This window comes from Syngnathoides biaculeatus, chromosome 21, assembly GCF_019802595.1.
Source record: "Syngnathoides biaculeatus isolate LvHL_M chromosome 21, ASM1980259v1, whole genome shotgun sequence".
NCBI classification, from domain to species: Eukaryota; Metazoa; Chordata; class Actinopteri; order Syngnathiformes; family Syngnathidae; genus Syngnathoides; species Syngnathoides biaculeatus.
The window spans coordinates 6240046-6260340 of record NC_084660.1 but is presented as its reverse complement, the minus strand read 5'-3'; the positions used below and the strand labels follow the sequence as shown (position 1 = coordinate 6260340).

The 20295-nt window shown below is 51.7% G+C and overlaps 4 protein-coding genes across 8 annotated transcripts; all 4 read left to right on the top strand.

The window, feature by feature from the left end:
• Positions 1-60: 60 nt before the first annotated feature.
• On the top strand, positions 61-4577 carry tox4b (TOX high mobility group box family member 4 b). Of its 2 annotated transcripts, none has more exons than XM_061808957.1 (9): positions 61-233; positions 1128-1196; positions 1259-1543; positions 1614-1874; positions 2057-2380; positions 2536-2616; positions 2692-3300; positions 3416-3570; positions 3660-4577. In XM_061808957.1, exons 1-9 carry the CDS (start codon positions 228-230, stop codon positions 3715-3717), a joined length of 1848 nt encoding a protein of 615 aa, XP_061664941.1. In that variant the 5' UTR covers positions 61-227; the 3' UTR covers positions 3718-4577. The 2 variants fall into 2 exon arrangements, with proteins under 2 accessions (XP_061664941.1, XP_061664940.1); XM_061808956.1 differs by lacking the exon at positions 61-233 and adding an exon at positions 271-998.
• Positions 4578-5822: 1245 nt separating this feature from the next.
• Positions 5823-13686, top strand: supt16h (SPT16 homolog, facilitates chromatin remodeling subunit). Its single transcript, XM_061808256.1, has 24 exons — positions 5823-5995; positions 6776-6868; positions 6937-7107; positions 7183-7335; positions 7425-7571; positions 7635-7786; positions 8698-8870; positions 8958-9048; positions 9115-9188; positions 9271-9383; positions 9459-9524; positions 9617-9715; positions 10019-10134; positions 10210-10363; positions 10426-10553; positions 10664-10926; positions 10998-11116; positions 11198-11436; positions 11560-11635; positions 11704-11873; positions 11946-12075; positions 12153-12279; positions 12369-12443; positions 13136-13686. The coding sequence occupies exons 1-24, from the start codon at positions 5930-5932 to the stop codon at positions 13234-13236; spliced, it is 3096 nt and encodes a 1031-aa protein (XP_061664240.1). The 5' UTR covers positions 5823-5929; the 3' UTR covers positions 13237-13686.
• A 284-nt stretch (positions 13687-13970) lies between these two features.
• On the top strand, positions 13971-19219 carry LOC133494433 (E3 ubiquitin/ISG15 ligase TRIM25-like). Of its 4 annotated transcripts, none has more exons than XM_061808263.1 (12): positions 13971-14143; positions 15341-15961; positions 16032-16140; positions 16217-16315; positions 16382-16615; positions 16703-16725; positions 17079-17227; positions 17299-18503; positions 18601-18622; positions 18777-18817; positions 18963-19053; positions 19131-19219. In XM_061808263.1, the coding sequence occupies exons 1-8, from the start codon at positions 14079-14081 to the stop codon at positions 17595-17597; spliced, it is 1599 nt and encodes a 532-aa protein (XP_061664247.1). In that variant the 5' UTR covers positions 13971-14078; the 3' UTR covers positions 17598-18503; positions 18601-18622; positions 18777-18817; positions 18963-19053; positions 19131-19219. The 4 variants fall into 4 exon arrangements, with proteins under 4 accessions (XP_061664247.1, XP_061664248.1, XP_061664249.1 ...); XM_061808265.1 differs by having other exon boundaries at positions 13973-14143; positions 16220-16315; XM_061808266.1 differs by lacking the exon at positions 13971-14143 and adding an exon at positions 14199-14813.
• On the top strand, positions 19106-20287 carry mrpl48 (mitochondrial ribosomal protein L48). Its single transcript, XM_061809264.1, has 5 exons — positions 19106-19219; positions 19293-19462; positions 19556-19658; positions 20037-20126; positions 20210-20287. Exons 1-5 carry the CDS (start codon positions 19106-19108, stop codon positions 20285-20287), a joined length of 555 nt encoding a protein of 184 aa, XP_061665248.1.
• The last annotated feature ends 8 nt before the right edge of the window (positions 20288-20295 follow it).

The following is a 20295-nucleotide window of genomic DNA, read 5'->3' as shown; positions in this document are numbered from 1 at the left end:
TGCATTGGCTTGTGTTGGTTTTTGAACGGTTAAATATACTACCCTCAATTCCGGTCCGCAAACGCCCCACTCTGACGTGGTGCCGTCACTAGCAAGCGTACGTCGTCCAATCCGGTTGTCGCCGCCGGTGCCATGTTGTGATCGTTGAGGAAATCGATTGTGGCCGAAGTTCACTCAGCCAAGTGGATCCAAAAAGCTCCACCGAAAAGCCCAATTTGACAGCGGCCATGGAGGTAAGCGGCACTGTGACGCAATTTTGACGTGGACATTAATTTGTCGTCATACTTGATGACTGGCAACGATGAGGAACAAAATGATGGGATTTGTTGTCACGCAAGACTCTGGTTTGAAGCTTGGTGGCTGACGTTGTTTCAAGATTTCCTTCCGCACGATGAGCGCGGTGTCGGGAGTGAAGACGGGCTGTTGTTTGTCTCGAGGGTGAACTAAGCTGATTTTATTTTGAAACAAACATGGCTGCATGTCCGCTGTGGTGTTTGGCTCCTCCTCCTCTCCGCCATCGGTAGCTCGGGTTCCATTGAGCAGCCTGGGCCGGGCCAGACGTCGGGGGGGGGAGTTTTGTGTCGGTCGCGACGGCCACGCTTGGAGTAGTTCAAACCGCGGACATGTTCGGAGCCCGGCCGGCGTGTGCTCGCTGACAGAGGCCGCAGGGAGGCGTTTGTGTTGGGCGGGTGGGAGGACAGCCGAGCGGGCGAGCGGCAGTACCGCAGCCTTGCGTCAAATCCGGCTACAAGCTAAAGGTTCGCACGACGTGGGGAGAAGCACGTTAGGAGGGGTTATTTTGGGCGTCCACATGTTGACATCTGTCGGGCGAGCCAGGACGTTGTAATTATTGAGCCGCTTGTTTGGGGCGGGGGGCGGGGGCAGGCGCGATGGACCTAAATTTTTACTCCCATCTTACCGGCGAAAGCGGGCAGCACGACGGCGATCCACAGTTCTTGGATCCGCAGTCCTTCAACGGATTCGATACCGACAACAAGGTGACCCCGTGTGCTTTGTGAGGGAGGTTGAAGTCATTTGGCATCCATGTCAAAACTGAGCGTGGACGCCGAATTGATGTTTTTCTGCTGCATGCGTTTTTTTTTTAAACGCACTCCTCAATGTTTCAGTTCCCGGGAGGCAATGACAACTACCTGACAATTTCTGGTTCGGGCCATCCCTTCTTGGCCCCCTCGGAGGTAAGTAAATCTTCCGTCCTGGATTGTCTGACGGTTACTAATGCTCGCGTCTCTCCTTCCAGACCTTCCACACTCCCAGTCTGGGCGATGAGGAGTTCGAGATCCCTCCCATCTCGCTGGACCCGGATTCGTCGCTCACCGTTTCCGACGTGGTGTCTCACTTCGGGGAGCTGCCCGATCCCGGTTCTTCCGACAGCGTGGCGGTCCCCGGGAGTGCCGTGGTGGAGGGCGACGACCCCTCCTTCGCCTCCACGTTTGTCCACCCGCCTTCGCAGGGGCTGGAGCATCTGAGTCTGGGAGTCATCAACCAGTCTGGGAGCGCCCTGCTGGGCTCATCCCTGGGAATGGTGAGGGCGTTCCCGTCGGCGTTCCGGCCGGACACACGCAAACGTGCGCCTCTCCTTGCCGTGTTCGCAGGATTTGGGCCATCCCATCGGCTCGCAGTTTAGCAGCTCATCCCCGGTCACCATCGACGTCCCGCTGGGAGACATGAGCCAAGGCCTGCTGGGTTCCGGCCAACTGACCACCATCGACCAGTCGGAGCTCAGCGCTCAACTGGGTCTCGGCTTGGGGGCCGGAAATATCCTCCAGCGCCCGGAGTCGCCGGAGCAGCCGCTGTCGGCCACGGCGTCGCCGACTAGCTCGCTGCAGGGTGACGACATGGATGACTTCCGGAGGGTGAGATTCCCGAGCATCTTCCTTCGGAAGTTCCTTGGAAGGGGTGGAAAAATTGCTGATAACATTTCAGAAAATCGAATTTGCGCAAAAAGTGAAAACTGTCGGTTTTACTTCGAACACCACATGTCAATTTTGTTAAATAATGTCGTCAAACCTTCATCGCTTCCCTGCCCACCATCCAGAGCATCCTGGTGGAGTCTCCGATCTCTCAGAGCTTTTGTCCCGGCGTCATCTCCCTGGACCCCGCCGTGGCCGAGGCGCCGGGGTCCGGCCCCGCCTCGGGCGCCTCGGCGGCCACGGGCCGCAAGGGAGGGGGCGGCAGGGGTCGCAAAGCCGGGAAGAAGAAGGAAGACCCCAACGAGCCGCAGATGCCCGTGCGGGCGTACGCGCTCTTCTTCAGGGATACTCAGGCGGCGATCAAAGGACAAAACCCCAAAGCCACCATCGGAGAAGTGTCCAAAATCGTGGCGTCCATGTGGGACAGCCTCGGGAAGGAGCAGAAACAGGTCAAGTGGCGTTAAAACGGGGAATTCTCAATTTGTTGATGCCGAAAGGCTCTGAGCTTCTTTCAGAGGTTCGGGCTTACTTGTTGATTTCAGAGGTGACAAATAGTGTGTGTGTGTGTGTGTGTGTGTGTGTGTGTGTCCCGTCCTCTTTACAGGTTTACAAGAGGAAAAATGAACTCGCCAAGAAGGATTACATGCGAGCGCTCGCAGAGTACAGGGCCTCCGTCAATAGTCAGGTGTGACACCGATGATATTTTGCTCACGAGAGCGGCGGACACGTTTTACCCTCCGGCCGGGCCTCCTCTCTTCAGGTTCCCATCGAAGTGTTGGATTCGCCGCCCCCGCAGCCCCCGCAGCCCCCTCCGGCTGTCAGCGCGGCTCCCGCGCCGCGCCCCACCAGGGCCCAGCAGTACAACCCGGAAGAGAACACTATCACCAACATCTGTACCTCCAACATCATCTTGGACCTGCCTCAGGTCACCACACGCTCCCGGACGGGCGCCATCAGACCGCAACCGCCGCCCGATTCCAACCCGCCCCCCGTCGCCAAGATCATCATCAAGCAAATGCAACTGCCCTCCGGCGCCGTGTCGGTCACGGCGATGCCCGCCTCGTCGCCGCGACAGCCGCCGCCGCTGCAGCAGATGCAGAGCACGCCGCCGCCGCCCAGGCTGCAGCAGATGGTGCACGCCCAAGCCCCGCCGCCCCTGCAGGCCAAGCCCCGGGGAGGCGGCACGGCGTCTTCCGCGGCTCCGCCGCCGCTGCAGATCAAGGTGGTACCGCCGTTGCGTCAGACGGATCCCGGCGCGCCGGTCATCGTGACCTCGGCCTATGAAACGTCAAATACTGGAAAGGCAGAGGGACAGTCAGCCGTCACCGCGGCGGCCAGAGGACAGGAAGTGATGGAGGCAGAGGAAGCGGTAAGTGCGGGCGATGTCGTAGTTTGACCCCCAGGGGGCGCTACTAACAATGGCGGGTGGGGCCCCGGCATCCCGTGAACGCACGGCTTTCCCTGACTTGGACAATGTGTGTCAGATGGAGGTCGAGGTGAAAGTGGCCCCCAGGCCTGGCATCACGCCCGCCACCAGCGCCAACATTTGCGTGCGCACCGGTTGCACCAACCCGGCAGTGGACAGCAAAGACTGGGACAAGGAGTACTGCAGCAACGAGTGTGTCGCCACCCACTGCAGGTGGGTCGTCCTTTCCACGTTATCCCCCCCCTGCCCCGGCGGCAGTTTCAATACGGAGTCTGACGTGTGTTTCTTTTGCTCTTTTTCAGGGACGTGTTCACGGCCTGGTGCGCCATCCGAGGGCAGAACTCCACCACAGTCACCTAGCGGAGGGATACTCGTGACCCATCCATCCTTTATTATTATTATTATTATTATTTTTATTTTTTTTAAAGCACTTACCTGGTTCAAAATCATGGGGGACGTTGGAGTCTATCCCAGTTGACATTGGGGGGGGGGGGGGTTGGACATCCATCACAGGGCACATAGAGACATACAACCGTTTATACCTGCAGACCAGAACCCCGCCCCCCCCTCGCCGCCGCATTACCAGGGACCAGTGAGCGAGCGAATGAGTGGAGGCCAGACGAGGCTCAGGTATTGGCGCACATTTTTGATCCGATTCGGGTCTCCAGACTGCTTCCAGGTGTTGCTTTATTCAGCTCTTTGTGAAGATTTTACTCTTGTTTGTGTTACATTGACGATTGAGATGCGTGCGTATGATGTGAAAAGTCCTCCGTAAACATTTGGACAGCAGCTTCACTCGTTTGTTTGGAACAAAAGTGGAGCAAACGCTCACAAGTTTGTCTCTGGGTCGACGGACCTTCTAATTTGAAGGTGGGGGGGGGGGGATCGCCGCCGGTACCACCACAAGTTTTAGTTTCCGGTCGTAAGAGAGGCCTGGAAGGTTTTTAGCGACGTGGTCGAGATGTACGAGCCGCCTTTCAGGATAACGAAACACTTGGAGAACTGGTGCTAAGATTCAAGAAACAGATTTTTTTTTTTTTTAAATTGCTTGGATTATTATGAAATGTCATGCAAATTTCGTGGTGAAGACATCAGTCCCATTGACTGAAAAGGAATTTATGAGCTTTTTTTTTTTTAAATGAATATGAAATATGGAGTGATCGTGTGCAGAGGAATGACGCAAGAAAGGGGAGCTGGTAATAAAACATTTATGTTTTATATAGTTTGTGTGTTAATGTTTTGGACATCACAAAACGTGTTTGTAAGAATTTACTGTTTCTGGTTTGTATAAACTTGTTTTCTAATTTAAATTACAGTATGCTTCCATAAATATGCTTCTGTAAATTTTAGTCTTTGTGGAGGAAAAAAACTCACTTTATAAAATAAGACAAGCATATGATATATTCATTAATATATAAAGAAAAAGTCCCGGTGATTTAAAATGTTTAAAAATTAAGGAATTAAGAGTTTGAAGTGTTTTTGGTTTTTAACAGTTGAATATGGTAGTTGTGTCGCTTTATTCTCAAAAATTAAGAAAAGGTTATGAATGACCATTTGGCTCTATGAATATGCATTTTTGCAACAAAAAAAAATAATTTTCAACGTGAATTAATTTGTGCCAATCATTCTTGGGGCATTAATATACCGTTTTTCAGAGAACATTTGACAAAACAAGCAACATAAATATCTTTCTTGAACTTTAGAAAGTCATTTTTGACAGAACATCTTTGGTTTTTTTGTAATCGTTATTTTTATTTCCAATCCGCGACGCCGTTTTTCCGTGTCCTCTTCACGTTTTCTGTCGCGAGGTTCGTGGGAGTTCACGACCCTTGATCACGTGGCCAGGCGGGGAAAAACACAGTGGCGGGAAAATAGCAATAGTGTGGTCAACACGCGACAGACAGGGGGCGCTGTAGGGGGACGCGTAATACGAGAACAATCACGGCACGACTAGATAAAAAGTCAAAAAAGCAGAAACGCATCTTGGAATTTATAAAATATATATATTTTAGACACTCCAGACAGTTGAAAGTGAAAGGGAGTGGCAGCATCTTGTTTTCCGCAATCTTTATTGAACAATATATCGAAGGCAGTATTACAATATACCTGTAACACGATGGGTAAATATATCTTAAACAACAAATACACAAATAAAATGATGGGGAAAATGTCACGGGTCATTCACAGAAATACATTTAAAAATCACTGTCATGGTCACGTAATTTTCAGGTTTGGTCACTTTTCTTGTTTTGAGTGTCAGATTCCGTTCGTTATCCTTGTGTTAAGTTACCTTCCTAGATTGCCTTAGCAAATGTCCAAAACTTCACAAGATATTATTCGTATTTTTTATGATATATAACACTTTACAGAAACAGTACAATTTGAAGATCAAAGTCAAAGTTACAAATATTAGCGATAGAAGCTGTATTTATTTATTTTTTTTTGGGGGGGGGGGTAAGACGGCGCATCAACGTCGTCATCTTCCTTCCTTCCTCATCATCATCATCGTCATCATCCTCATCTTCACCATCCGGCCTGCTGAGCTGGAGTGTGCAGCGGCACCAGACACACCATGGCGGCCAACCTGGACAAGGAAGCGTACTACCGGCGGATTAAGCGACTCTACGGCAACTGGAAGGTAAAATGTCAGCGGCGCTCGTAGCTTCAGGTCCGACACGACTTGTAAGGAGGGGGGGGGAAGCCCTTTAGCTGACTAGCCCGCTAGCTAGCTAGCGCAGTTTCGCGCTAACGTACTCGTTGTTCAAACTTAAACATGCTCGGGGCGGAAATTGCACCCCAAGCAAGGCGGCCGGCATGGCGAAATTGGTGACAGCCCAACGCGTGGACTTTTGGGCCGCCACCAGCAGCCAGTTCCGCTGTGTGCTAATGCTAGCATGCTAGTTAATGGGGGGTGAGTGAAGGCAAGAGCAGCTCAACTTTTTGTTCTTCTGGTGCCACACATGCTCCAGAAAACCGAGACGGAGAAACCAAATTGGCAACAAACGCTTGGTTTGTTTGGGTTGATTTAAAAAAAAAAAAAAAAAAGTTTTTTTTAACGCTCATTATTGACCGGTATAAAACTCCAGAAATCTTTTATCACCTCATCTTGATACACACGTGCAGGGAAAATTGAATCACTGAGAACAAGTGTGGGATAATTGGACTGTTCAAATGGCCAACAATATGGAACAAAAAACAAGATGAACCAAAAAAAAAATGTCTCAAATGCTGAGTGCTTGGAAGTGTGTGCTTCTTGTGGGTACTTGTTTTTACATAAATGTCTTTCCGTAGCTGTTCGACTTTATCGCGAAAGTACACGGAGTTAGCCCACGATAGTTCTCTGCGGTTCCGTTCCATAGAATTGCCGTGAAATTATCCCATCCCCCCCCCAAAAAAAATGTCTTGTTTTTCTTCCCAGAAAGGAGAGGATGAGTTCGGGAAAGTCGACGCCATCGTGGTGTCGGTCGGCGTGGACGAGGAAATTGTCTACGCTAAATCCACGGCCATACAAGTGAGAGCGTCTTGTTAATGAATCGCCGAATACATAACGAGTGTTCAGGCTCTTTATTCCGTCTTCAGACGTGGCTTTTCGGTTACGAGGTGACGGACACGATCATGGTCTTTTGCGAGAACAAGATCCTCTTCCTCGCCAGCAAGAAGAAGGTGGATTTCCTCAAGCAGGTTGCCATAACCAAGGGCAACGAGAACGCCAACGGCGTCCCGCCCATCACTCTTCTTACCCGGGAAAAGGTGACGCCGGCCGACGCGAATTTCTGGCGGAAAGGAAGAGAAACGTGACGGCGGTCGACGGCGCGTCTCTTTCAGAACGAAAGCAATAAGCCCAACTTCGACAAGATGATCGAGGCAATCCGGGGCAGCCGCGAAGGGAAGACGGTGGGCGTGTTCAGCAAGGACAAATTTCCCGGCGAGTACATGAAGAGCTGGAACGACACACTCGCGGCGGAGGGGCTGGAGAAGGTAAGAGGATCTCGGGGGGGGTGTTGGGAGGCGGCTGGCGACCGTAGTTTGACCGAACTGGCGCGATGTCACTTCCTCGTCTCCCGCAGGTGGACATCAGCGCCGTGGTGGCGTACACGATGGCGGTGAAGGAGGACGGCGAGCTGGGCCTGATGAAGAAAGCGGCGGCCATCACCAGCGAGGTGTACTCCAAGTTTTTTAAGGAGCGCGTGATGGAGATCGTGGACGCGGATGAGGTAAGGGCGCCCGAGTGGGACGGCAGGCCGCCGTGTGCCTGCTGACGTTTTTGCCGTCAACAGAAAGTGCGCCACAGCAAGCTGGCGGAGTCCGTGGAGAAGGCCATCGAGGAGAAGAAATACTTGGGCGGTGTGGACCCCTCCACTGTGGAGATGTGCTACCCTCCCATCATCCAGAGCGGGGGAAACTACAGCCTCAAGTTCAGCGTCGTCAGGTAGCTTTGCGTGCAACTCCTCTGTCTCCAAGCAGTTGTACTTATTATTTTTTTAATATGGTCATAAAAAAGATGTCCCCTGGTACTTTTACTACGTGATGCCACACACACCCGATAGCGCCAGGGATGAGAATTTTACGTAGATTCGCGTAATTCAGAGTTTTTTTTCAGCTGGAAATGTCATTTATGTGAAACTTGTAAATCCGTTGAATTGTTTTTTTTGGGGGGGGGGGGCGTTACGGCTCAGCACGGGGCGAGGCTGTGATCAAGACCGGCCGCCAGCATCAATTGGCAACGCTCGTTGTGAAATTAGTCACAGCTGTGATGGCAGAAAACGCCATTGCTATCTGTTTGCATTAAATTTGGCGTTTATAATAACGACAACATTCCAATTTCCGGCGGTATTTTGTCGGTATTTTCACTCTGTTAACATTTCATAGGGAAGCATTCTGTTTACTACGGCATAGTTATAACTTGTAGACATACGTACGTATATGTTATCGAGCGGTCCGCACGTTTTGTCAGTACGGCGAAAGTCTCGGAGCGAAAAGATGAAGATCGTGCCGGGGAAAGCGATTCAAAACCACGGGGTGAAAAAGTTTCGGACGGGCACGGCTTGAAAAAAAAGTGTAACCGTGCAGATAGGAACGAAAACGGTATCAACGCGTCTCACCGGACACGTACAAAAAGTTGGAGGTTACCGGCAAAGTGCTGCGCGCTCTGCGTTCTGATATGATCAATTTTGGAAGCCGAAGAGCAAAAAAAATATCCAGGAGCATATCCAAACCAGGAAGTTGTACGGCAGACATTTTCAGTGTTTTTTCAAATTGGTCACTCTCATCCCTGTCGTACTCGCCTGCGTGAAACAAAAAAATGTAAAAATGGAACTGAACATGTCGTCTTCCTGCCAGCGACAAAAACCACATGCACTTTGGCGCCATCACGTGCGCCATGGGCATCCGCTACAAGTCGTACTGCTCCAACCTGGTGCGGACGCTCATGGTGGACCCCCCGCAGGAGATGCAGGACAACTACAACTTCCTGCTGCAGGTGGAGGAGGAGCTGCTGAAGGAGCTGAAGCACGGTGCGGATGGGCGCAGCTTCGCGAGCAAAGATGTGACGTGCGTTCTTTATTTTCGTGTTTGTTTGGTTTTTTTTTTTTTCCTGGTAGGTGTGAAAATTTGCGACGCCTACAACACTGTTCTGGAGTACGTAAAGAAGGAGAAAATGGATCTTGTCGCCAAGCTGACCAAAAACCTCGGGTATGTTCATCCGCGTGAATAAACGCAGACGTGTAACACGATCGCCTCACCGTGGACCGTTTGCAGGTTTGCCATGGGGATCGAGTTCAGAGAAGGGTCCTTGGTGCTCAATGCAAAGAATCAGTACAAACTGAAGAAAGGTGCCTGGAGCATGTTTCAACGTTGACACTCGTGTCCCAAGTCCGCCCCAACATCACTTTTCTGCATCTACGTGTCCGGCAGGCATGGTGATGAGTGTCAGTTTGGGTTTTGCCGACCTCGTGAATAAGGAGGGCAAAAAAGAGGAGCAGAAGAAGTACGCCCTGTTTGTTGGCGACACGGTGCAGATCAATGAGGTGTGTGTTGACCTGACGCGCGATACTAGTGCAAGCTGTCTGGTGCGCATAAGTGTGTGTGTGTGTGTGTGACAGGGGGAGGCGGCCACAGTACTCACGCCGGTCAAGAAGAAGATCAAAAACGTTGGAATCTTCCTCAAGGTGAGCGCGCCGACACCTCCGACGGGAACGTCGGGGCCCGGCCGTCTCCTGAACACGTGACACCCCCTCCTCCCCCCACTCCCCGCCCTCAGAACGACGACGAGGAAGATGAGGAAGAGGACGGCGACGACGCCGAAGAGTTGCTGGGGAAGGGCGCCCGCAGCGCGGCGCTGCTCGCCGACAGGACCCGGGTGAGTTGGCGCGCCGGTGTTGCCTCGGCGTGGCACGTCATAGCTGCTGACTAAGCGTTGTGCGTGTTTTTGGTCTCTACTAGCTACTTGGGAAGGTAAGTAGTTGGCATTTCATTTCAAACAGCTTGCTGATGAAAGCAAGTTTTTTTTTTTTTTTTTCCCCCGTTTTTGTTTTGTCTGCCTTTTTTTATTCATGTTCTGACGGCGTGCAGCATTCTCATCACCGCATGCGAGTTGATGGGCCCGCGCGGCCCGCGTCGCCGCCCCCGTGTGACGTGCGTGCGCGTGTATCTTCCGCTTTAGAACGAGATGACGGCAGAGGAGAAGCGGCGCGCCCACCAGAAGGAGCTCGCCAACAGCTTGAACGAGGAGGCCAAGCGGCGGCTGACTGAGCAGAAAGGCGAGCAGCAGATCCAGAAGTGAGCGCCGGCCTCCGGGTCGGAACGACCGACGGCCCGGGAACCGGCCTCCGCTTTTGACCTCTTTCTCTTTAGGGCGAGAAAATCCAACGTGTCCTACAAGAACGTTTCTCAGATGCCCAGAGAGAAGGACATCAGAGAAATGAAGATCTTCATCGATAAGAAATACGAGACCGTCGTCATGCCCATCTTCGGCATCGCGACCCCGTTTCACATTGCCACCATTAAGGTGCGCCATTTGGGGCTCACTTCCGAGCTTGACCGCAGCTGACCTCTCGTGTTCTCGTCTAGAACATCAGCATGTCTGTGGAAGGGGATTACACGTACCTGAGGATCAACTTTTATGTTCCTGGCAGCTCCTTGGGCAGACAGGAAGGGAACATCTTCCCCAATCCAGACGCCACGTTTGTGAAGGAAATGTACGTATCATTATGGCATGACGCATGAACACACACGTATAAAAGAAATATCTTGCCAGCTTGAATAAGCTCTTCGGCCGTCGACTAACGTTACCTTCTTGGGCCACCAGCACGTATCGCGCATCCAACCTGAAGGCACCCGGCGATACCTCGGTGCCTTCTACCAACTTGCAGAACGCCTTCCGCATCATCAAGGAGGTCCAGAAGCGCTACAAGACGCGGGAGGCCGAGGAGAAGGAGAAGGAGGGCATCGTCAAGCAGGACTCGCTGGTGGTCAACCTCAACCGCAGCAACCCCAAACTCAAAGACCTCTACATCCGGCCCAACATCGCCCAGAAGAGGATGCAGGGCTCGCTGGAGGCGCACACCAATGGTGAGGTCGGAGGCCGCTCGTTCGCCCCACGTCCGCTTCCGCATTTCACCGCCGATCGTCTCCCGGGGCAGGTTTCCGTTTCACGTCTGTCCGCGGCGATAAAGTCGACATCCTTTACAACAACATCAAACACGCCATCTTCCAGCCGTGTGACGGCGAGATGATCATCGTCCTGCACTTCCACCTCAAGGTGCTTCCGCACGTCCGAGGGGAACGCGGGCCCCGTTCTTCCCGAGTCGGGCTGAGGATTGTCCGTTTTGCCCTCCCGCAGAACGCCATCATGTTCGGCAAGCGCCGGCACACGGACGTGCAGTTTTACACGGAGGTGGGCGAGATCACCACGGACCTGGGCAAGCACCAGCACATGCACGACCGCGACGACCTCTACGCCGAGCAGATGGAGCGCGAAATGCGCCACAAGCTCAAGTCGGCCTTCAAAAACTTCATCGAGAAGGTCGAGACGCTGACTCGAGAAGAGCTGGAGTTCGAGGTTCCTTTCAGAGACCTCGGGTGAGTGCTGCACTGCACCGCCCGCGACCGTCACGAGGAAAAGCGGCAAAAGAAAATGGGCGGATGGATCATTGTGATCGTCTGGAGTAGTGACAGGCCCTCTGACGGGGGAAATGTTTGCAGTTTCCAGGGCGCCCCCTACAGGAGCACCTGCCTGCTGCAGCCTACCTCGAGTTCACTCGTCAACGTTACGGAATGGGTGAGGGCGCGCGCACACCCGTTTTTGACGCGGCACGCGGATTTACAAAATGTCATAAATTCACGCAGCCGCCGTTCGTGGTGACTCTGGACGAGGTGGAGCTGGTCCACTTTGAGCGCGTGCAGTTCCACCTGAAGAACTTTGACGTGGTCATCGTCTACAAGGACTACAACAAGAAGGTGACCATGATCAACGCCGTGCCTGTCAACTCCCTGGACCCCATCAAGGAGTGGCTCAAGTAAGCTCGGTGCTGCCGCAAAAACGAAGCCACCCGCGCTGTTCTCACTGTGGTTCTTCCTCTCTTGTGCAGTTCGTGCGACATCAAGTACACGGAAGGCGTCCAGTCCCTCAACTGGACCAAGATTATGAAGACCATCGTCGACGACCCCGAGGGCTTCTTCGAGCAAGGAGGCTGGTCCTTCCTGGACCCGGAGAGCGAGGTATTCACGGCACCCGTGCGCCCAGAGTGCCTTTCTGCAACCCGCACTCGGCTCATACTGCGTCGCTTGTCCGCCAGGGGAGCGGCGCCGAAGAAGACTCCGAGTCCGAGATGGAGGACGAGACCTTCAACCCCTCTGCGGACGAGACGGAAGTTGAAGAGGAAGACAGCGATGAAGACTACAGCTCCGAGACGGAGGACTCTAGTATGTTTGTGATTCCCCCCCCCCCCTCCGACGCCGGCTGACGTGAGACTCGCGCCTTTGCCGATAAAGCCGCGCATTGTCGCCCGCAGACTACAGTGCGTCGCTGGGCAGCGAGGAAGAGAGCGGCAAGGACTGGGACGAGCTGGAGGAAGAGGCCCGCAAAGGTGGGTGCCGTACAATAATCTGGTTCACGCAATCTAATTGACTTGATTATGGGTCGTCAGCCAATATGGACTCAGCTGGTTTTTTTTTTTTTCACCACAAAACATGATTTTGACATAAATGGCTTTTGGGAACTCCCGCCATGTAAATCCTCTCGAGGGATTTGTTTTCGAGAAGAAGCAGAAAGTGACTCCCAGGGCTTGTACCGCACTCAAGTGGTCTTGTATGTTTTATACTAGTTTTACCTGATGATAGGTAGCTTGTCGGACAGGGAGGTGGTTTGGCCACGATCCGCATATCATCTAAATATGGCTCGCAACGATAAGGTTATGTTGCCCCCGTCACTTCACTCGGTTGTGAGATGTTCTCTTCGAAAAGAGCTTCCGTTTCGGGAAGGGGCCCGTTCGTCTCCCGTAGTCGGGGGGGGGGCACCGCGTGTTTTCGTCCAAGCGTGACATCACGGACAGAACATGCAGCCAATATGGCAACCACTTGGATGTCGAATGAACACTTTTGCTTGGATGACGCGCCCTCCGCTCACATCTATTTTTTCTTACAGACATTGAAGTGAGTAATGTTCTATGTATTTTTCACGACAATATCTATTTGAGAATGTCTATAGGGATGACACTTAAATAAAAGGTAATGAGTGAATCCAAGTTGAGGCAAAGTCTGCTGCTGTTGCCGAACACAGCCGACAAGGAGAGTCACTATGAGGATGAGGACACGTCCAACAAGAAGAGAAAGAACCGCTCGTCGACACTGCCGCCGCTCAAGAAGAAGAGACGGTCGTAAACGTCCGTCTGGCACCGGCCAAGCCCCGCCCCCGCCCCGACTGGCTCACACGATCGGTGTGTAGACGTAGAGGTCGCCACGCCACGTCGTCACGGTGACGTACCAGCAAAACTTCATTTTCTCTTCATTCCTCATCGGTCTGCATTGTGTGTGTGTGCGCGCGTGTAAGAAATTTGCGTTTTTATCGCAAATGTTTCTGTTGGCCCCGAGAGGAACGCGCGACGCGGCGCCTGACGACTGTTTTATGAGGAGTCTCCCTCGTCGCAGTCGAGGACGTTCAACTTATTTTGTTGGGCGGTGGGTGTTCTTTTGTTTTTGTTTTTAATGAGTTTTGTGAACACACACACACACAGTCTGCCTCCTTTGTCTTTTCCGAGTAGATGTTTGTTGTACTTAATTCTAAAAGTCCATTTTTTTTTTTTTGTAATAAAATAAAAAGTAAGAAACTTTCTTCTGTGTGGACTCGTTCCTGCCTTACTGTGTCTACCAATGAGTTATAATTTGCAAACATGAGCGTTTTTGCACAGCTGCACAAATGTATAATATGAAGTATAAGGAGTTTTATTTGGGAAGTTCGCCGCACTGTAGCCCTTCGTAGCATCAGTGTTGACGAAGTTGCACTCACGGGGAACATTTTACCAAATATGATCCACGGTCTCGGAATCAAGATGGCAGGCACGAGCCAAGCTGTTAGAGAACAACCGGCAACTGATAATCTTTTTTTTGGGGCGGGTCGTTCTGTGCACACGCTGTTTACTACTGGCACATCTTGTCATGCGTGGTCGCCCGCGTCAGTGACTTAGAAGAACAAAAAACAAAAGTTGGACTCGTCATGCGACGTCATGACGCAGCAAGGCAGCTCGAACCTTTTACAGCGCGCCCCCTTCGCGGACACCAAACACCACGGGTGAGCTTTCTCTTCTAGTTCCAGCTTTTAAAAAGTCATGCAAATGTAAATCCCTGCGCGGGGAGTTGGAAAAGGTGGAGGGGGGGGGCCGCGGGACATTATGACAGCATGTTATCTCAAGCGTCCCTTGAACCTCTCATTTTCGCTTCCATTTTTTTTCCTCCCCTCACTCGGCTCCACGTGACTATAACGTTATCTCAATCAGTCCGCCATTTTACTTTTTTTTTTTTTTTGGTTATATTTCTTCAAATGTCACAGCGGCGATGTGATGGCAACCGGGACATAGGAGAAAGCTGGATGTCCGACGCTGCCTGAATGCGCCGCCGAGTCCAATCGCTTTTTGGCCTCTGGTGTCAAACCGTCCGTCGGTCTCGCGCTGCCGTGTGAAGGAGGAAAGGAAGAAGGAAAATTCTAGGAAGACACTGCTGTGTGTGTCAAAAAAAAAAAACAAAACAAAACATAAAGGCGGCTTGTGGCTGTGGATATTCATTGTGACGTGGGAGCTAGCGCGGCAGGTGCACCGCGGCGGCTTCGGGATTGTTCGCGTCTGCCGGTGAGCCCCACACCGCCTACGCCGGTGCCCCTCGGAGGGGGGGGTGGCAGGAGGGGGAGACAGCCGCATCGGGCCGGTGAGCGCCCCCGAAGTCCTCCCAAGGTTCCTGTCACCGAGGTGAGAGGACAGCAGCGTCATGTCAGATTAGCTGGACGGATTACTGGTGTCGCTACCGAGCTAGCTTGTCCGTGAACGACCGTATCGAGGGAACTTTGTACTTCCCCGTTCTTCGTGTTCATTGGCACGAGCGGAACTAAACGCAACACACATGAGTCGCAACGTCAACCGACAATTTAACATCCAAATGTTTAGTTTTTTTTTTTTTTAACGCTTTTCCCACACGTTTCACTTGAATGGAAGCCTGCAACACGAGGCATGTCAGTTATGCGGTGTAGCCATCCGAACACTAGAGGGCGCATAGATGAGAGAGCGTAACCGACAGGACATCATCTGTCATAAACCAGTACAGGCTAAAAGTTGTCACCGCTGACATGCTTTGCCGTCCATTTTTTACATAGCGCGTCGGGCAAGAGTCGGACACACCGTTGGAATGTCTGCCAGTCGATTGCCGTGTTTTTCATTGATGACAAAAGTTCACCGTCACACCGTGACCTCTCTCTGTAATTTTAACACTTGCGCCTCAGCACCCTCGGCAACATGGCGTCCGGACCGTCGGAGCAGACCGACGTCCTGCAGGAGGAACTCACGTGCCCCGTGTGCCTGGACGTCTTCCACGACCCGCACTTGCTTCCCTGCGGCCACAACTTTTGCAAAATGTGCCTGGACCGGCTGCGGCGCATAACGGATCAGAGCCGCTTCCAGTGCCCGGAGTGCCGTGACAGCCACCGCTGCAACAGGAGCTTCCAGAAGAACTTCAAGCTGGCCAACATCGCCTTCGACTTTCGCCGTCGGCGTAGGGCCGCCGCGGCCGCCACCGCCGCCACCGCTCAGGCCCCCAAAGATTCCGTCGCGTCCGCCTCGACGAGCCGACAGGACTGCGTTCCGTGCGACTACTGCCCTCCGCCCTCCGCGGAGCCGCCCGGCGCCTCCGTGGACGCGGGCTGCTCTCAGGAAAAAGGCGACATGCAGGAGTGCGCTGCCGCCTCCGGCATGGCGGTCAAGATGTGCCTCAAGTGCGAGGTGTCCATGTGCGCCGAGCACGTCAAGCCGCACCTGGAGCTGCCGGCGTTCCGAGAGCACCCGCTCACGGAACCCCTGAGGGACTTCTGGAAGAGAAAGTGCCCCGATCACGACGAGCTCTTCAGGTACGCGTCGAAAGGCGACGCCGACCCGACAGTACCGCGTCAGAAAGCCTAAAACCGGGCCCATCCGCAGGTACTACTGCCTCGACGACAAAGTCTGCGTGTGCACCGTGTGCACCATCGAAGGGCGACACCTGGGACACACGATCAAGACCCTGAAGAACACCATGAAAGACATCAAGGTGGAAGCAAATCTCAACTGGAGCGGGCTCGTACGTTTTCTTTTGACCGGTTGCGTTTACGATGCTATTCTGCCAGCAGGAGGGTTTGAACAAGCAGCTCCACAAGACCGAGAGGAAGTACAGCGTGGCCAAGAAGAAACTTCACGAGCAGACGGAGAAAGAGATCCAGAATAAGGTGAGGAGGGAGGCTCCGGAATGTCACGCGGTCCTCCTCGGTGACGCCTGCCCGTCCCCCGCGCAGAAGTTCTTGGAGGACGCCGAGGGGTGCCTGGCCCGGCTCCGCCAGGACCTGGAGGAGAAAGTGGCGGCCTTCGTGAGCCGACTGATGCAGCGCACTCGGGCCACCTGCGAGACGGTCGGGCCCGCCATCCAGAAGAACATCTCCCGCATCTGCCAGGACCTGGCTCGACTCCGCGAGGTGCGCTGCGGCATCAAGAGCCTCGTGCAGGAAAACGACCCGTTCCGCTTCATCGAGGTGGGGCCTCATCCTGGTCCACGTTCTTTGCGTGCGCCCGTCTCTTGTTTTCGTGACCCGCGTCTCATGTTGTGTCCTCCCCACCAGGCTTACAAGACCACTGGACAACAGTAAGATCCCAGTTCTGTTGCCGGGGTTTTCTCAGCTTGATCTGGGCTCACTGGCCGAGTATACCTCCGTTGTAAACTTTTCATCTGCAACTTCACACCTCAAGTCATCCTTTCCTGTTGAAATGGATAGAAATGCCATTAATCCGTTCCAGCCATAAAGAAAAAAACAAGTTTTTAATAAATAAACAGCACTGTACAATATTATACAAATAAAAAAATGACAGGAATGACTTCATTACCTGGAATGGAGCTAAATATTCTGCAGGTGGTACTACTTGATGTAAAAGTTTTTAAGAATCCCATGTTCTGTTGGAACGAAATGAGCGTGAAAAAGATTTGACTCTCTACTCTAGATGCCGTAAACAGCTGAAGAAGAGCATGTTCTACCCGGAATTCGTGGAACTGGATCAGGGGCTGCTGGGCATCATGATGGAGGAGGAACTGCAAAAGTTCCTGGACCTGGATCTCACGTTTAACGTCTTTGCGGCCATCAACTTCATATGTGAGGGGCTCCGTCCACTCCGCGTCGGGCGGCGCCAAAGGAAACTGTCCTGAATTGTCCCGTCCCGGCAGGTCAGCGCTCGGATATCGCGGGGGAGCGTGGCGAAAACGAGGACGGCGCCGGGGAGGCGGACGGCGACCGCGACGACAACAACGACCTTGACGACAGCAGCGAGGAGGAGATGAGCGGGGATGAGGAAGAAGAGGGAGACGAGGAGGAGGAGGAGGAGAATGAAGGGCATGAATTGAGTGAGTCTGATGACGAACTTTACATCCCGGAGGAGGACGAGGAGGAAGAGGAAGATGCACAAGAGGAAGAAGATGAAGAGGATGATGATGATGATGAGGACGATGTTGACGCGAGAGATTAGACCCGCGCGCACACAATTCTGAATGTAGACACCAAGGATGTCACTTAAATACTGTGATTTTTTTTTTTTTTTTTTTTGTAAACTACTTTACTGGGTATTCTCCCCATTTAACGGTTACGAGCATTTATTTTGAAAAGGGCAAAAAGGTTCTCGGTTGGAATCTGTGTGGCGTTCGCCGTTTGCATGGCTTTACCCCGCCCATATTTCAAGAGCATTTATTTTGAGTTGACTTGTGAGGTCACTTGGTCTGGCAGAATCTCTATATTTAAAAAAAAAAAAAAAGGAATTTGTATAAATGCTTTGGGGAGGTGCTTTGCATTGTGCTAACAATTAACAGCTACTGAATGATTATATATCTTCAAATGTTATTTTGTTCACTTAAGCCAGAGCGTTTGCACTTTAATTCAGAGATGTTGTATTAAGTGGGGCCTGCAGTATTTGAATGTTGGATCTAAATGTTTTGCTACCAGTCATTTTCTGATAAACCGAAATGTTAATAAAAATGATATTTGAAATGAAATTTTATTTGGTTGTAGAAATTAAAAAAAAAAAAAAACATAGGAACTCACACATTTCGACATTTTCACGTGGACGCATAGAGTGCGTACCAGCGTCTGGTTAGCACTAATTTGATGTAAAATAGTTTGCAAAATGAAGGTTTCTTCTCTTGTCCATAAAACATTTCCCCCCCCCCCCCCCGAGGATATAATACCGTTATTTTGTTGTCAACTTGTAAAACTCGAATGAAAGACAACGAGTAAAGACAAATGGCAGCCCACATTTTGTCCACACACGGACATAAAGACGACGTACCGACTTCCGCTTCTACATCCGCTGTTCGCAAGTGAATATCTGAACGCTGCTAAGTTGCATAAGCGTGCAAATATGAATCCCGTTTTGAGAAAGGTGCGTATGTACATTTTGTCGTGTTGTTTCTCATGTTTGGTTTTAAAAGGGTAATTGACTTCCGTTTCCGTCAATGTTGTTTGCGTCCTTCGCGCAGGTGATACGAATTAAAAACCAAGGTGTGTATTGCTATGATCTGTCGAATTAAGCCACACTTGACTTGTTTTATTTTTGTCAAAAGTTTTTATTTTTTATTTTTTTACATCGAGTTGCCCAATGAAATGAAGAGTAATGCCCTCCCTTATTTTCCATGCATTGTCTGAAATCCTCAAGTATGGACGAATGCTAACGTGGCAGCAATTTCACACTAGACGGTAATCGTTTGTTGAATTAAATCAGTATTTTTAAGATTCCTCACTGACTTTCCAAAACAGCACGGACAGGAGCGTAGACCATTTCAAGGTCGGTATAAATGTGTTCATCCTCACGTGACGGTTGATGTTTTGTTTGAATTAACAGTTCCCTTGTCAAGCGCTGTTCCTCTGCAGGCAAGGTAGAAGCTACTTTTGTCTTCCAAGGGGTTCTGGATGTCAACAGCTTCCTGTGTGGGGTAAGCACAAGGGAGAAATGTGGTACTGTATGTCCTTTTGGATGTTGGTTGGATGAGATGTTGCCTGCGGTGTGCAGGAGGTGCGGTGGAGACCCAAGAAAGGCAATACAGAGGGTCTTCGACCGAAGGCATCGGGAGGTGGCGCCATCTCCTACCCAGACAAGCGGTGAGTGGGCGGGTGGAAGCTCGATATTGATTCAACCGTCGCAGCTTGTGAAACGACCCGTCTCCGCGTTCAGCCAAAGAAAAAGAAAGACAAGCATCAGATGCTGAGCATCGCGGGCGCCACAGACACGGCGTACGGGACCCTCAACGTCAACGTGTCGGGCTACGACATGACGGCGGTGGAGCACTTCGCCCAGTACGTCCACAACCTGTGCGCCCGGCTCGGCATCGGCGTCGCGGAAAGGTGACCCGGATCACGAAATCTTATCAGTGCGCGGGGAAAAAAAACCTGCGCGGGTGTGAAATGCAGCGTGCGTTCTGTTTTTGTCCCGCTCAGCTATGCCCTCCCCACACAAAGCACGGAGCTGATGCTTATGCAGGAGAGCGGCACCAAGATGTACGTCGACTCGCTTCTGAAGACCCACAAACGCGTCATTCAGGTAACGCGAACGCAGGTGTAAGAACAAGAATCTTCTCCCTTTAAAATGAATCCAAGTGCCGTTAATCTGTTCTTCTCACTTTTTACTACAATGTAAAGAATTAATCAGTGTATATCCATTTAATCAATTGTACTGCTCCTCCTTGGCCACCGGGAGGCAATAAATTAGTCATACAAACAAACAAAAGAGACGTGCGACGCAATTATATCGGTCATTCATCGCAAAAGATAAGCAGTATATGACAGTATTTTTATGTTTGTCTACAATGGTTGCTTCATCTTTTGTTTTCAAATCTCGAAAAACTCGTAAGTCTCAACGCTCCAAGCGGACTGGCTGTAGTTAAAATTGAGCTTCCGTGTGGCAATGCTACGCACGCAGTTGCAGAGCCTGAAGGCTTCGCTGTGCCCCATCTTTGTGGACGTCCTGCTGAAGAACCAGCCGGAGGGCGTCGACCTGTCGGTGAAGGAGGTGAGCCGTCTTTGACGGACGACCGCTCCTACCACGCGTTACGTTATGTTTCAGTTTGTCTTTTTTTTTTTTTTGTCGCCCAGCACACAGAGGCTGACTTCCTGGCCCGCTTCAAGGCGCGACCTGAGCTGGAGGGTCTCGTGGCTCAGATGAGTCCGTAGGTTCTTGT

Excerpts from the sequence above, each read along its gene's own strand:
- tox4b (XM_061808956.1), top strand. The coding sequence starts at position 891 with ATGGACCTAAATTTTTACTCCCATCTTACCGGCGAAAGCGGGCAGCAC. Across the intron at positions 999-1,127 it reads GATTCGATACCGACAACAAG|TTCCCGGGAGGCAATGACAA; the intron begins GTGACCCCGTGT and ends TCAATGTTTCAG. Across the intron at positions 3,571-3,659 it reads TGTGTCGCCACCCACTGCAG|GGACGTGTTCACGGCCTGGT; the intron begins GTGGGTCGTCCT and ends GCTCTTTTTCAG.
- supt16h (XM_061808256.1), top strand. The coding sequence starts at position 5,930 with ATGGCGGCCAACCTGGACAAGGAAGCGTACTACCGGCGGATTAAGCGA. Across the intron at positions 7,108-7,182 it reads CTCTTCTTACCCGGGAAAAG|AACGAAAGCAATAAGCCCAA; the intron begins GTGACGCCGGCC and ends CGTCTCTTTCAG. Across the intron at positions 11,117-11,197 it reads TCCTGCACTTCCACCTCAAG|AACGCCATCATGTTCGGCAA; the intron begins GTGCTTCCGCAC and ends GCCCTCCCGCAG.
- LOC133494433 (XM_061808264.1), top strand. The coding sequence starts at position 14,079 with ATGACGCAGCAAGGCAGCTCGAACCTTTTACAGCGCGCCCCCTTCGCG. Across the intron at positions 16,141-16,216 it reads ACACCATGAAAGACATCAAG|CAGGAGGGTTTGAACAAGCA; the intron begins GTGGAAGCAAAT and ends CTATTCTGCCAG. Across the intron at positions 16,616-16,702 it reads ACCCGTTCCGCTTCATCGAG|GCTTACAAGACCACTGGACA; the intron begins GTGGGGCCTCAT and ends CCTCCCCACCAG.
- mrpl48 (XM_061809264.1), top strand. The coding sequence starts at position 19,106 with ATGAGATGTTGCCTGCGGTGTGCAGGAGGTGCGGTGGAGACCCAAGAA. Across the intron at positions 19,220-19,292 it reads ATCTCCTACCCAGACAAGCG|CCAAAGAAAAAGAAAGACAA; the intron begins GTGAGTGGGCGG and ends CTCCGCGTTCAG. Across the intron at positions 19,463-19,555 it reads GGCATCGGCGTCGCGGAAAG|CTATGCCCTCCCCACACAAA; the intron begins GTGACCCGGATC and ends TGTCCCGCTCAG.